We start from the raw sequence: 16,667 nt of genomic DNA on the forward strand, positions 1-16,667 counted from the left end.
TGTAGAATGGCTATAGGTTGACAGGTTTATTGATGGCTGTTTAACCTGCTAGCAGTGTGCCCTCTGCAAAATAAATAGTCTGTAAAACACAGGTGAACCTGTGGTCCACCACCCATGATGCATGTTGTTGACGAAAAAAGTGAATTCTTAGCTAATGGTCACATATGACCAAACACTACTGTATCTCTGATCTATCCAACAGGATCTAACTACCTAAATTAGAGTCATCAGATCTATGTTCTTGAATATAATGACTAGAACTACTCCCATTCAAGTTTTCTAGTTTCAATGTATCTATAGATTCGGCATATAAAAGGTTTTTTTTTACAACTTTTTTTAGAATGTTTGTTAGAATGAGGACAATTCAACTTTAGATAGATAGATATCAACTTTATTTATTTGCTGTTTTTTATAAACAACATTATCATATCTTTCTATGCATGTAAAACAAAATAAACAAAATAATATTGATCTAATTGTTGGAGCACTAGACTCTGATGGACATTAACACCACTACCAGTTATGCTAGGTACCAGAGACAAGGTACCTGATGCTGATGCTCACTAGAAGCTGACAAGAGAGGGAGCTTTACTTTTAATAAATATTTTCTCAGAAACATACTGTACTTGTGTTTCAAACAAGATAATGCAACCATTTCATAGTATATATTTACACTAGGTCTTCAGCAAGGTCAAGGTAGAGACTAAATGACAATGCAATTCAGCATTATACTGTGTAACAATAAAAAGAAGCATGCACATGACATGGGTACCAACAGCTAACCCAGGGGTCATCCAGAGGTCAACAGCTAACCCAGGGGTCATCCAGAGGTCAACAGCTAACCCAGGAGTCATCCTCTGGCGATTCCAGCCAAGAATGCTGCTTAATGTGCTCACAACACGGTGAGTGCTCAGCCATGATCAAGTGACTATTCCAAGTATCCTGGGGTTTGGTTTGGTGGAGCTACACCAGAACATCAGAAACACTTACACCGTGTCTTAACTGCTTGCGACGCGAGCAACAGAACGCCACATCGCATGCTTGCTGTCCTAACTGAAACCGTTAAATGTCCTGTTCTGTTACGTCATTTGTCTATATTCCCAACTGAAGACAGACGCCTGTCAACGCGAGCGACAGGAGGAGAATAGGAACAGGGCGAGCGTCAAAAGGGCAGTTAAAACGCCGCGCCGCTTCCCGCTGCGTCGCTCGCGTCCAGTTAGGACATAACAAAAGAAAACAAACCAATGGAACGCATTTTGTCGCTGACGCTCGCTCGCGTCGCGTGTAGTTAGGACACGGTGTTAGAGCCCAGGTTGGCTCCTCCCAAAGAGGCGGGGCCACACCGGGTGAGCTGAGATCCAGGCTGCATTCCGCAGTGCATACTTCTACTACTTACTACCAGTACCTACTACAGCTGCCCTTAGAAAGTACGTACTTTGCAAGCAGTAGGCATCCAATTGGGACATACTACCTTTCATAACATTGCGCCTTGAAATTTGCCCACATCCGTCGCTGTCCATAACGCGACATTCGTCTACAGCTGTCACGACTCGCACATGTGACGCACATTTCCGCTGCGCACAGGATTGTGGGTCAGAATAGCCAGAAAAGCCTGCTGGCTTGCATACTGCGAAATACGACCGGATGTAGTAGGACATCCTGGTATTTTTGCCATACTGCATGTAGCATACTATGTATTGGGACATACTACATCCTGTTTTGGCATACTATATAGTAGGGTAGTATGCGATTCGGAACGCAGCCCCAGTCAGGAACACGGGGCCTTCTCCTGCGGCCACGCCCTCAAACCCGCAGACTGAACTAACCCTGGCAGACAGAATCCCCCCTCGCTGCTAGCACGTCGCTAGCCTGTAGCACGCTTGTTACAGGTCCACTTACATAACTGTCACTTTAAATTAGGCCTAAGCCAAGTGTAATATCAGTGACAGAGTAAGCTACTGTACTTCGATAATTAGTATACATTGTCCGAACACTGATATAAATTGCTAACATGGCTTCTCCAGAGAGAAAAAGAATGTGATTATGCCAGGCTAATAAACTGCAGCTGCAACTTGAAGAATTACCCCTAATAGAAACAAATGTCAGTGGAAATGAAGGTCTAAAGGTGACACATTCACTACATTAGCCACTCTTCACTTCAGGGTCAAGAGGTCAGAATCATCCTTGCAGAATAGCAAGCGCTGTACTTTACGAAAGGTTAGACAAGTAAAAGTGGGGACAGCAATGCACCATCGCAATGGAAAAACAAACCCCTGAATGACCATGTCCATGTATTAAATATAGATAAGCCAAGGTAAGCCACAGGGCCTGTGGAGAAATACATAATGTAGGCTTATTTTATACTTGCCAGCTCTAACATGAGCATAGAAAACAGCTCATCCTCCAGACCTCAGGCCTGTCCATACAACACAATACTGTTCAATACAAAACTATTGTTCACTTTACACTTTAATCGTTCACTTTCATGTAAATTAATTTTGGGAAAGTCACCAAAACATTCAGCCCATGTGCACATATTGCTCACACAGAATCCAATATGTAAAACACAGAAATCGGTACCCGCCAGCCCCAAGCATATGCATAATGTGAAAATGGACTCTAAAGATGACATTTACAATACAAATTGTGCATTTAACCTACTGACATACTGACATATATATATATATATAATATTAATTATTAACTAGGCTACTAGCAGTGGTGGCATATTGCTGAGCTGTGGCATTCTGCTGATCTGGACAACATGGGCATCTCCCCATCTCTGTGAGGCTTCTTGCAGGATGTGTTTCCCCAGAACAGGAGCCAGAGGCGTCCATCAGTCAGGATCAGCTGGCCCCCAGGCAGCGCGCACTCACTGACGATTAGCTACCATTTATCCCTTCAATCAACCCCTCTGTCTCACACACCGCCAGGGCCAAATCAACAGCCTCACACACTGGTCGGGTGACAGACACCACTACAGGGTTAATCACAGAGCAGAGTGGACGTATTCATTTCACCCACGGTTAGGAGAAGGGTTGGGAGACCTTGTGACATGTCATTGTGTTGCCTCGCTCTTCAGGGAGCCAGACCTTCAGTCAGCCATGACAATCCATTACCCCCATAAAAGACTCAATCAAGAGCACCAGGTCTTAATCAAAGGGGGGTTGTTCTCACTGATGGTCTGGTGAATGGGGATCCCAGAGTACCAGAGCAGAGGGAGATACTGTAGTTTTTACTCTGGGATATTATTTTTCACAGAGTAAATATTTGTGTTTGCGAGGCATATCACTTGCAGAGATGGATCTTTAAGAAGTCAATTAATTACATAATGAAAGGAGTATTACATATTAATATGGATTGGTGTTCTTTTGGAACCTAATCCCACACATGGTTCATTGTTAGACAACATATCTCGAGTAGGCTATTAAAGTATAACCATTGTAGTACATCAAAGCGAATTTGCTTTGTATTGGATAGTACAATTCTTTTTTAAATTAATTCTCTTTAAGAAAATCCTATCTCAGCTTTGTTTTGGTGAGTTTTCAGCTCTTGTCAAACACAGCCTATACGTCTGACATTCTGTGATGTCATTGTGTGTCATAATTAGGCAAATTTTACAACGGGTAGTTCCGACCTCGCAATCTGATTGGTTAAGAGCCGTTGTATATTCACAATGTACCATGGGCAAAGCCTGTCCTGTAGCCTACCACGCTGGTTTATCATCTCCACTTTTAAAACTCTCAGTTGCACAGCAAAGGTAGGATGCACTTCGTTCATGACTAGCTAGGTTGGTCAGTATTAGTATTAGTTTTGGTTGCTAGGGCTAATTGTTTGTCGTTTTGAAACTCCATAGCAACGTGATAGTTTTGTAACTACCTTTCTTGGCAGAGTTCACTTAAATCGATATCAAAGGAACACGCCTACTTTTTGGGAAATTAGCTTATTCGCCAGCTACCTCAGAGTCAGACAAGATGATCACACCCTTCTCTTTTCCGTGCGTGCCGAAGGAAGTATAGAGATCCACACTGTTATCCTAGCTTAGCATCATTCCCTGGAAGTGGCTTAAGTCAACTACCCTATAGCTTCCAAAAGTGACTAATAAACTTTCCAATAACTCCAAAATATTCTTGTTTACATGTTGTGACTACTACTACTTGCCAGAACTCACAAGTGCATCTTCTTTCTAAAACAAGTGACTGAAAGCATAATCTAGTGCTGAAGGCAAAGTGCAAGAATAGCAATCTAAAATACATTAGGTGCTTAAGAGGGAGGATTGTTGTAGTATTTCTTGAAGAGGTGAGTTTTGAGCCTGTGGTGAAAGATGGGCAGCGACTCTGCTGTCCTGACGTCAGTGGGCCGTTCCTTCCACCACTGTGGGGTATCTCTACGCAAATAAACATTCAACAATTGTAAATTCTGTGGAATAGCTTAGTTTAAAGTAGATGCAAAGGAACATGTCATTGGATTGTTATGACACGCATTTCAGAAAAAAAATGCTATTCACGCTGTCAACTGCTATTCATTGTTAGTGTAACAGCATTTTGCTGTTCCAGTAGGCTACGGTGCAATGTTGAATCTAATCTAATCAATAGAACTTTGTGTAAACAACTATTTTTGAGTGACAGTTGATTCCATGTCCCGTTCATGAGGTCTGAAAAATAATCCAGTAGCATTTTTTCTGCACTTCTCTGCTCATCTGGCATTTCTATGGGCAGGACTAACGTTAACAGCCGATGTGTAAACATGCTTCCTGGCTGTACAATTGATTGATCTGTCTTGTTCTGTCCTGACATTTGGTCAGATTTGTCACTATAATAATAGTAATCATACTGTTACATCCCAGGGACTCCACAGAAAATCAGGCAACTCATACAAATCTGATTGAACACGTAGCGAGTGGTGTCCCATTTCTTAGTTAAAGATTTCAAGCTCTATCCCTTGTGGCTCCATTCTGAAGGGCCACTACCCAGTCGAGGGCACTCCAAATTTAGGGGATAGGGCTAAGGGGGGGTATTTGGATTGGGCCTAAAGATAGCACGTTCAAGTGTTTTAGATAGAAAGGTTTTAGATAGAAACCGGTATGTAGTTTTTGACATCAGAGGGATTGAGAGATGGTTTCTTTAGGAGGGGGGTGACTCTGGCAGTCTTGAAGGCAGAGGGAAAGCATCCTGATACAAGAGATCCATCATCAATATGTTACTATGTCTTAGTAGACATGGTTCAAGGCCCATTCATATTCTACGCACGCTCAGAGTGTACCAACATACTAGCGTGGAGGCCATGTTCACAGCCACGTCAGCGTAGCTTGAGCAGAGTATGGATCAGGCCTTTCATCACCACCGCCCCAGCTCTGGAGCGGAGCGGTGGGACTGTGATAACCTCCCCCATCTATATTCCGCTCTGCCTCGGCCTGACTCGCGCCCTCAGTCTCATCTCATTAGAAACAGCCTCTCCGTGGGAAGCTGCGGTCGACAGAAAGGGGAAAATGTTGAAAGCCATATAGGACATTTCTTTGTCAGCCCTGGAAGTAGTTTAAGTGGATGGAAATGGAAAAAAGTGTGAGGCTGAAGAAAGGTGGACCTGTGTCCTTTAGAGAGACTGCAGGATCAGCTCCCAGACGAGGGGAAGCTGAATTGAGTGATTATTCGGAGGAGAGGATAGAGGAGATAGTGCTCCTCCTTCACTACCCGCCAGCATTAAAAAGAGTCAATTCCATAGAGCCCAAAAATTGCAGGTGTCACTAAAGTTTTCTATCCAAGTTTCCAACTATTTCCTTTCCTATTTGGCAGTTACGTTTAGGTGTGATGAAGGTGTAATATCTTTCCTTTGGGCTGCTGGGAATGGATGACTGTAGCTGAAATTGACGGATGTGTATGTAAAAACCTGTGGTTTGTTCTGTGTGTTCCATCCATCCATCCATCCATCCATCCATCCATCCATCCATCCATCCATCCATCCATCCATCCATCCATCCATCCATTCATTCATTCATTCATTCATTCATTCATTCATTCATTCATTCATTCATTCATTCATTCATTCATTCATCCATCCATCCATCCATCCATCCATCCATTCATCCATTCATTCATTCATTCATTCATTCATCCATCCATCCATCCATCCATCCATCCATCCATCCATCCATCCATCCATCTATTAAAAATATGTGATTAAAGCTGTGACCCAAACAGCAAACTCTGCTTTATAAAATTGTTGGTGTCTTTCTATACGAAAATGCATATCGTCTTATTACAGTAGCTTTTCCTGAATGGTTGTGTCCTAGACTATCCCAGATCTCATAGGCTATTGCATCTTTGCTTAAGAAATTATAACGTAACTATTAAATTTGATCTCAAATGGTCGGTCTGCATTTTAATTGATAGTTTCTCTATCCTACTGGGCTGGAAAATGTGGGGAAGATTGCCAGGTTAACCTCTAAAATGGGTCTGGTGTCACTGGTTTAATGGGTTTTATAGCGAGTAGTCTAGTAGAAGGAGAGAAACAGAAGGAGCCTGGTCAGTTTGCTCCAGCTGCGTTGGACGGGGGGGGGGGGGGGGGGGGGGATAATAGCTGGTCAGCATACTGTATTCAGTTTGTTGCCAATTTGTTTTGACAACTGGACAGTTGATGTTGCACAGTAAATGCAGTACATTAAGTTTGTTAAATCCAGCAAATTTAATGGAGTGAGGCAGTCACAGCCAGAACAGCACAAAGGAAGGCCTGTCTGGAAGTCGCTAACGCTAGCAGCACTCCCCTCCCCCACAAGTCATTAGCCCACTGAGGATCTGCGTGGGGCTAGGAAACACAACCATCCAGTTTATTTGAATAATGAACGTGTAGCAGGGGTGGGGTGATGCAATAGCCTAGTCCAGGTTTGTTGCTGGCGAGTGGCGAGCTAGTGTAGAAAGTCAAGCCATGGAAAAGCCTAGCTATTGGCTATCAATCAAACTCTCTCTGACAACCTAAGCAGCTAATCAGAAGCTAGAATTGCAACCTAGAGAGCCAATTAATAATTCACTACCGTCAAAATAACCCTGCAATGTCAGAGACCAATGTAATTCCAAAATAAGTAATTTATTTGTTCCAATGCATATTTTACAAAAAATCAATTATATCAGAAAAATATAGGCCCTTTATTTCACTCTTTGTTTTGTGTTAAATACATATTTTGTATAATGTACTTTTTTTTCTTATGTGAAAGGGTTTAATTATTTTCATCTGCACTACAGAAAGTGTCGTGCACACAAGCCCTTCATGGCTTCTTTGGGGGGCCAGAGATTCACCCTTGGCAGCTGTGTACCTCAGGCTCTAGCAAATCACCCTTCAGCACTGGGAGGGTGCTGGGCTAAACTGGCCTCCATGTCTGTCAGGAAACTGCCAATTTGATATGCCGCTGATGCACTGGTATTTAAGGGGATGGGAAACAGGTGTTGTGATTGGCCGTTATGAAACCAAACCTCCACCACCCCCACGTGTATTCTATTGGCTTAGCCCAACGTACATACAACTGTGCCGGAGGCACGCTATCGTCCTCAATCACGAAATTACCAAAATTGTGTTGGCCAGGAGACGGTTGCACCAGCTGATCTTAAAGGAGTAGTAAAGGGAAAATGCATGTTTAGCCCTGTTTTAAGGTTACTTTTGATCATATACAATGGTTCAGATCAAAACGTTGACAAAACTAGCATTTTCGAGAAAGTTGATAATTGCTCTACCACTGTTTTGGTCATACAATGGATGTGGATGGGCACCTTGAAAAATCTTTCAAAAACATGTTGTAACTTGTAAACTGTTGTAAACATGTAACTGAGGCCTACTTTGGACTTATTTCAGCTGGTGCAACCCAAAAATCTAAGTAGGACGTAAACTCCACCCTAAGTTAGAACTTAACCTACCTAGGCTAAGTTTGAACTTACGATCAGCTGGTGCAACCCAGTCCAGGCCTAAAAGTGGCACCGTCCTCAATGTGTTTATGTTTCCGACAGCCTTGGATTCACTAAAATAGGAACCTTCATGTGAACCAAATGGAGTCTCAACCAAGTCTCATATTGCCTATTGAACTAAGGGGACCTCCTTGTGTTCCACAATCGACTTAAACATGTTCATGTAGGACTACCTCACCACGAAAGCCTGTTTGGAACCTAGCTCTGCCGCAGAACCCTGTCCGGGGCTGGGAGACCAGCGGCCTGCTGTAACCCAGCTCAGAACATCACAGCAGGAGATACAACCTAATACATGTCTTCAATAAGCAAAACAGAATCCTACTCTAAACAAGCCAACTGGTTTCCATCCAATTCCACTGAACTCAAGGAAAATGTATTTTCCTTCTTGGAACAGCAGTGCGGTATCTTTCAATCTTTATTTGCCTTAAGAACTCTCTGAAGGCAACCGTACGTGGGATGCCATAAATTACAGCTCTTTTCAAAGGGAATCAGAATGTTCCTGATCATTGTCGCTGTTTGGTTGCGCGTTGGCTACTCCCAGCGCTGCACATGTGAGTCTGCATAGATATTGCAGCTTCGCCTCTCTGCACTCAGTTGATCTCCTCTAACCCAGGAGCCAAACAAGCAGCAGCTGGCCTGTAACACAGGTCTGAAATACCATACTGGATCAACAAAGGACTGGGAAAGAAACCAAGCCACATGGCAAACACTGCACTTTCAGAGAAGCTTGAATCATTTTATAAATGTTGAATGTATTTGGCAAATGGGAAATAACATACTTTAATAACTTGCACTCATTTATTCATGAATACATTTGCAATAGTAACTCTTCAAAAAGGGCCACAGATCTACAGTTAAAAGTGGGAAGATAATTCAAGAGAATTGCTATCATATAACACATTCACTTTGTGCTTTCATTAGCCTTCCCCGAACTTATAAACAAAAAGTCACACAAAAAATGCATAAACAGCAGTCTACCATTATGATATACTTATATTCATCCCCAGATTTTAGTAAACAAATCATTAATATATTGAACTCACCCTGGGCTTACATGAAGTTCATTCCCAACTTCAGACTATCTTAACTGTAATGACCTCATCCCTACTGTATTCGCTGTAATGATCTCATCCCTACAATATTCACTGTAATGACCTCATCCCTACAATATTAACTGTAATGACCTCATCCCTACCGTGTTCGCTGTAATGACCTCATCCCTACAATATTAACTGTAATGACCTCATCCCTACCGTATTCGCTGTAATGACCTCATCCCTACAGTATTTACTGTAATGACCTCATCCCTAACATATTTACTGTAATGACCTCATCCCTACCGTATTCACTGTAATGACCTCATCCCTACCATATTCACTGTAATGACCTCATCCCTACCACATTCACTGTAATGACCTCATCCCTACCGTATTCACTGTAATGACATAAAAATGTCTGCCATTCCATGTGTTTCATGTCGGTGTGCGAGCATCTTCCATTTTGATCTCACGCAGCTGATAAAAATATATTTAGGACTATTTGAAAAGAGCTTCTTTAAAAAAAAAAAAAAATGTGTATACATTTATGCAGGATGCAATTAGTTATTTTGACTCACATCGCCGTTCAGTTCCACATTCGGCCGATACCGATATTATACGCTTCAGCTAATATGGTCTGATACTGGTCTGGTCACCAATCCTCCAATCCTCCAGCACCAGTCTCATGGTCTGATACTGGTCTGGTCACAAACCCTCCAATCCTCCAGCACCAGTCTCATGGTCTGATACTGGTCTGGTCACCAATCCTCCAATCCTCCAGCACCAGTCTCATGGTCTGATACTGGTCTGGTCACCAATCCTCCAATCCTCCAGCACCAGTCTCATGGTCTGATACTGGTCTGGTCACCAATCCTCCAATCCTCCAGCACCAGTCTCATGGTCTGATACTGGTCTGGTCACCAATCCTCCAATCCTCCAGCACCAGTCTCATGGTCTGATACTGGTCTGGTCACCAATCCCACAATCCTCCAGCACCAGTCTCATGCCATTCTGATGCATCCTGGTAATCCACAACATGAGAGACAGATGTCAGTTTGATGGCTTCAAGAATCAACCCTGGACATCAGGCTTTGGAGCATTTTAACAGTTGATCCACGGTGTGGAAGGGTATTTGATAGGTGGCCTTCATTGCTTAGTCTGCTCCGAATTTGTGAACTAATTGGAATAAAAGTAACCAGCTTGGACTTGCAAAGATGAATCTTGGCATTCTCGACTACTCTTTTCTTAATTACTAGAATAAATCTACGACAGGTTCAAAGGGGACCTTGTTCGCCCTACCAACACATATTCACCTATTCAGTTAGGCTACCAACACCTATTCACCTATTCAGTTAGGCTACCAACACATATTCACCTATTCAGTTAGGCTACCAACACATATTCACCTATTCAGTTAGGCTACCAACACCTATTCACCTATTCAGTAAGCTACCAACACATATTCACCTATTCAGTTAGGATACCAACACCTATTCACCTATTCAGTTAGGATACCAACACATATTCACCTATTCAGTTAGGATACCAACACCTATTCACCTATTCAGTTAGGATACCAACACCTATTCACCTATTCAGTTAGGATACCAACACCTATTCACCTATTCAGTTAGGATACCAACACCTATTCACCTATTCAGTTAGGATACCAACACCTATTCACCTATTCAGTAAGGATACCAACACCTATTCACCTATTCAGTTAGGATACCAACACCGATTCACCTATTCAGTTAGGATACCAACACCGATTCACCTATTCAGTTAGGATACCAACACACCTTGTATTTTAGTCTTGATTGTGCTTCTTTGATGTATTTTGATGATGGCTGCTGTAATATTGCAGTTTGCCCCTGGGGATTAATAAACTACCTACCTAACTAATAAAGTGGACTTGAATAATAGTCATTGAATGTCACTTTTGTCGCCTACGCTCCTCACTGTGTCACTCGGAATGTCACTTTTTCTTCATTGCACCATCTAAGCACCTGCTCACGTTGTCATGGAAACCATTTCTTCTCCTTTTTTTTCTCTGTGCTCTCTGCAGTAAAGATTAGCAAATACACCAGGCAGTCTCTCTACAGAAACACCAGTCTCTCTACAGAAACACCAGTCTCTCTACAGAAACACCAAACACACCAGGCAGTCTCTCTACAGAAACACCAAACACACCAGGCAGTCTCTCTACAGAAACACCAAACACACCAGGCAGTCTCTCTACAGAAACACCAAACACACCAGGCAGTCTCTCTACAGAAACACCAAACAGTCTCTCTACAGAAACACCAAACACACCAGACGGTCTCTCTACAGAAACACCAAACACACCAGACGGTCTCTCTACAGAAACACCAAACACACCAGGCAGTCTCTCTACAGAAACACCAAACACACCAGGCAGTCTCTCTACAGAAACACCAAACACACCAGACGGTCTCTCTACAGAAACACCAAACACGCCAGGCAGTCTCTCTACAGAAACACCAAACACACCAGGCAGTCTCTCTACAGAAACACCAAACACACCAGGCAGTCTCTCTACAGAAACACCAAACACACCAGGCAGTCTCTCTACATGAGCGTTGAGCGATGGGGAAGATCACTTCCATGCATTTCAAGTTACAATATGTAGAATGCCAACAGTATAACGAGGTTCCACTTAAATCAAAGCTCTACAGCGCTCACATCTTCCCCCTTCTGCTATTGGACCAAACCAGCTGCCCATCCGTGCTCATCCAATCACAAGACTACTACCACCGCCTCCCAAAGGCCAGTTGTTTAGTCTACAACACAGCATACTGGCTGAACTCTCACTCTCAACCCGAGAAGTAATCACACATGAGAGCCACACACTTCATACCCAACGGTCTATACATTATACCAGCGGGCCAGTTGTCACGCTGTTATATGCAGTATAAAACATGTCTCTCCACATGCAGTATGATGGGATCGGGTGCACTTGTGTGTCATCACTTACAGGTTTATCACTGCCTACGAACTTAGATGTTGAACTCTGCAGCTATTGCTTTTTCTTCCAATATATGGGGGCTGTCCGATTAAATACATTTCCTCCTGAAACGTTCAGCCCCTCCCCCAGTGTCTGAAACGTTCAGCCCCTCCCCCAGTGTGTGAGACGTTCAGCCCCTCCCCCAGTGCCTGGCTTTATTAGCCTGCCTCAAAGAGATATAAGGCACATGCCAAAAGGTGCTTGTTACAGAATGATGACACGTCCGCTGAGTCGCTGGAGAGTTTATTGCAGCTGGATAGAAAGTGCAAACCAGTATTTCACAACAACGATAACATATATATATATATATATATATATATATATATATATATATATATATATATATATAATATAACATATTTATATATATATATATATATATAGTTATCTATGTTATAGTTGTTGTAAACCAGTATCTCACAACAACCATAACAAAGTATATATATATATATATATATAATTATATTATATATATATATATATATATATATATATATATATATATAATTAATTAATTGTACAATTACTTACATGTTGTTTTGCTGGTTAACTGCTGATCTTCAATAAGCAACACTGTTTCAATTAAAATATCTCTCAATTGCTGACAAGGCTTTCTAGTTCAATGACAAGGCTTTTAGCAAGTGAAGATTTTAGTTCAATAAGATTCTAGTTTACTGATCAGGGCCCCGTACTACGAAGTTCGTTCAACATATCCAGGATAACTTTCGCTAGCTCGCTCGAGTAAACCGGACAACCACAATCACGGATAAACGTTACTACGACGGTGGCTATCAACTCGTTAAGTCTACCCAGCTGGTCCTATCTAGCTATGAGCCTGTTCACGGTAAAAGGGGAGGCATTTGCTCAAAATGACCAATCGCATACCTTAGTATGGGTATTCGGACACGGCCATGGACAAGGCAAACAATAGGCCTACGCACAACCAAATTCTGTCCATCGCATTTCACACAAGAGGAGCAATAATATAGAAATATGAACTATAGGCGCAACACAGTCACTACTGCCAAAGGCAGGAAGGAAAGCTAGAAAATACTGCCTATGTTTTATCATTATCCTCCACATGAACACGAGTAGGCTAGATCATTGGGCTATGCCTATTCTTATGGCATGTAAAGAAATTGTAACCTATATCAATATATCTTATTCTTTCAGCTGCAACCCCTAGACTGGCAGGGGACGCTTAAATAAAGCAAATGTAGGCTATAGTTTTTAATAGTTTCAGGTTGGAGTAGACAATGTGAAGTCTCTATACAAGAGGAACTAGAGATAAAACAGGCTATTAAGATGGAAAAAGTGAAGCTCGGGGTGGAGAAGTAGGCTGATTGTCAGGCATTGGTGCTATCACAATTCAATTAAAATGTAGCCTACTTCTCTTTGTTCCTAGGAACGGGAGGCTAGTCTAATAAATCAACATTAAAGACTTGAAAATTGAATAAATGAACTCAAAAAAATGAGTGTTTTTACTTGGTTCTCCGCATCACCCACAGCCTACATGAAACTGCAGGTAGACTAATAAAATGCAAGTCAGTGCATAGTCTACAGTCTACGATGCACAAGGCAAAATATGGCTCAAGCACAAGCAGCTGTCATTCTGCAATTTTTCATGTGATATTGGGGAAAGTAAAGAGGGTTTTGTCGGTTTGTTAAAAGTCTTCTTAAGAACCTCTCGCTGTTCGCTCACAGCAGAAGTTCCATATAGAATCTTAATGTCCATATGCCTTTTATTCAAGTGAACTGATCGGTCAGCGGTCAGTGCTTCATACGTTTTGATCCATAATCTGGAACTTAACCTGCCCCGGAGCAGGCTAGCTCAGCAGCATAAGTTACCACGGACAATATAGCACGGTGAAAAGTGAACCACCTTCGTAGTACGGATAAACCAGCCTTGAACCTGAAGTTATCACGCTAACCCCGTAATCCTGTTTCCTAGTACAGGGCCCTGGCTTGCAGCAGGTGAGGATTCTAGTTAGTCATTCACTGCTGACACCCTGATTTGCCTATGGAGGTTACTAACATATGCAGCTGTGCAAGCATTTGTGTTTCAGTGGTGGGGAAGCTGTACATGTGAGGAATATGCAATTGTGTTGAATTCCCTGTGTGAATTTTCATTAAAAGTTTGCTCTCCTGATGTAAGATAGGCTACTTGGTAATTGAAATGTCAAATGAATACACACTATTCAATATGCCATGCTTGTTATGAATGCTCTTTCTTCAAAACGGCAGAGCAAGTGATGTGAGCTCACATCCTCCTGCTCTTTCACTGCAGTGTATAAACCTTCAGCCCAATTAGCCCTTCAGACAGGAAGTCCTAGGCCTGCGGTCCCCAGTCTGTATTTAACATTAGGAAGAAATAGTTCTCTAGGGTTGCTAACGGGTCTCGAGTTGCTAACAGAACATCACACTTTCTTCTGACAGAACAACATTTAACTAGACTAAAACATGACTTGCTGTCTTACAACACCCCGTAACTATGGCATTGCCCTATTGTGCGGGATATCCACATCCCACGTGTGTGTAGCAAACAAAAACAACTACTCTAACACTATGAATCACAAAGCAAGTGTGTACATAGTATGTAACTGCATGCTTAAAGGAGTAGTAAAGGGAAAATGCATGTTTAGCCCAGTTTTAAGGTTACTTATGATCATATACAATGGTTCAGATCAAAACATTGTCAAAACTAGCACTTTTTAGAAAGTCTGATAATTGCTCTACCACCGTTTTGGTCATACAATGGATGTGGATGGGCACTGTGAAAAAGCATTGAAAAACATGTTAAACTCTCAATTTCAAAGACAAGAAGTTCACCGAGGGGATAATTGGTGTCCGTTGGTGTTCTGACATCAAATTCGCCACAAAGTATGAATCCTGTAGGGTTTTATTGATCATTTAATGAAATCCATTGACTTGTATTGAAGCGACCGTTGTAGATGTGTAGATCAATCCGCAGAGGGGATTCATGAAGCGGAACTACTTACGGTAGCTATTGTTATTGTTTATGTTGCTAGGCTACCTAGTTTGCGGAAGTTTACACACGTATGTGCTGCGACTAAATAGTTCTATGCTAAATATTTTAAAAAGCCTTTCCAGATGAACTAGAATCTTACTTTATGGCGAATTATATGTCAGAACGCCAACTAACACCTCAGTGAGTTTCTTGTCTTTGAAATTGAGTGTTTAACACATTTAACATGTTTTGAAAGATTTTTCACGGTGCCCATCCACATCCATTGTATGACCAAAACGGTGGTAGAGCAATTATCAGACTTTCTCAAAAGTGCTAGTTTTGTCAATGTTTTGATCTGAACCATTGTATATGATCATAAGTAACCTTAACACAGGGCTAAACATGAATTTTCCCTTTACTACTCCTTTAAGCGACACAGTAAATTGATTAAGGGCACTGGACTGCTCTCTGAAATCAGCACCATGGACAGCGAGCAGAGTTCTGAACCGAGTTTTGAACTTTCCATCCCCTCGTGCTGAATGGAGCAGAGCAAAACATTACTGATAACTTCAGGACCACTGGACAGCACACTTGATACAACGATATATATTGAATACGAGTATGTTTGTAATTAGGATTGCCATAAGTGTTGGATGGATGTACATAGTTTAGGTTCAAGCGCAGGCACGGGGTAATCTACAAACTAGTGGAAATATGCTTTGCAATGCAAACAACATCCCTATGCTCCTGTTACAGTCAGTATCAAATATAGCCTAGCAGTGTTTGGCTACATGAGGGCTTTTGCATGTACATTCTTATGAAGTGAAGGAATTTGAACAGTAACAGCCCCGCGGGGCGGTGCGGCCTGCAAGCACTCACATAGCAAGCTAGCTATGGCAGCACACTATCAACAACACAAAGTGGGACTTCAATAATCAACATTGGCTGATGAATGCATAACACAAATCATCAGTTCAGCACATGTCAATAGTCTATATCACGAAATAAGTATCGCGACTGGGAGAAAGAGAGGCTAGTCTAGCTAGTAGGCCTGCTATGGATGTTACAGCTCCAGCTCCCATCAACACAGAGGAGGCTAATACTGAACACGGCGGATCATAATTAAACAAATCAACAACAAAAAAACAACGTATAAGCATGGGTGGAGGGGTGCGCGTGCATCTGAACTCACCCAACACGAAATAGGGCAGCTCGGTGTTTTCCAGATCGTCCACGACGACAATCTCCCCCGGAAAATCATTCCTGACGGAGAAGAGCAGCTTGGGCTCGGAGGCCGAGGGGCTGTGCATGATGCTCAGGTCGTTCTCCCGCAGGAAGGGCAGCGCGGACACGGTCACGCTCTTCATCCGGCACTCCAGGTCCTGGGACGGGTCCTCCGCGGTCAGAGCCGAGATGTGCGCTGGTTCCGAGGCGAGGAGCCAGGCGAGAGAGACGAGCATCCTCAGCATCCTCATGCACGCCATCACCATGGTGCTGTACCGTTCTCCCGGTCTGTGCTCGAGCCTGCACGGTGAGCGCGCGGGCTGCGGGAGGAATCGGTGCGAACGGGGAATCAGCTGGCGATGCACAATCCGGGGGGATACCGTGATCTGGAAATAACAGGCTTCTTTAGTTTGGGGTGGGGGGTGGGGGGGGGGGCAGAAATCTCTGTATGCTCTGTCACA

The 16,667-nt window shown here is 42.7% G+C and overlaps 1 protein-coding gene across 1 annotated transcript in view; it reads right to left on the reverse strand.

The window, feature by feature from the left end:
- The window catches only part of astn1 (astrotactin 1), a gene marked incomplete at both ends in the record, with an annotated part of 224,595 nt that extends 208,246 nt beyond the window's left edge, over positions 1–16,349 (reverse strand). Inside the window, one exon of the mRNA XM_084458037.1 lies at positions 16,175–16,349. Within this exon, the coding sequence (XP_084314163.1) occupies positions 16,175–16,349 (175 nt within the window). The remainder of the gene's footprint in view (positions 1–16,174) is intronic.
- Positions 16,350–16,667: the final 318 nt, after the last annotated feature.

This window comes from Borostomias antarcticus, assembly GCF_949987555.1.
Source record: "Borostomias antarcticus genome assembly, chromosome: 24".
Taxonomy (NCBI): domain Eukaryota; kingdom Metazoa; phylum Chordata; class Actinopteri; order Stomiiformes; family Stomiidae; genus Borostomias; species Borostomias antarcticus.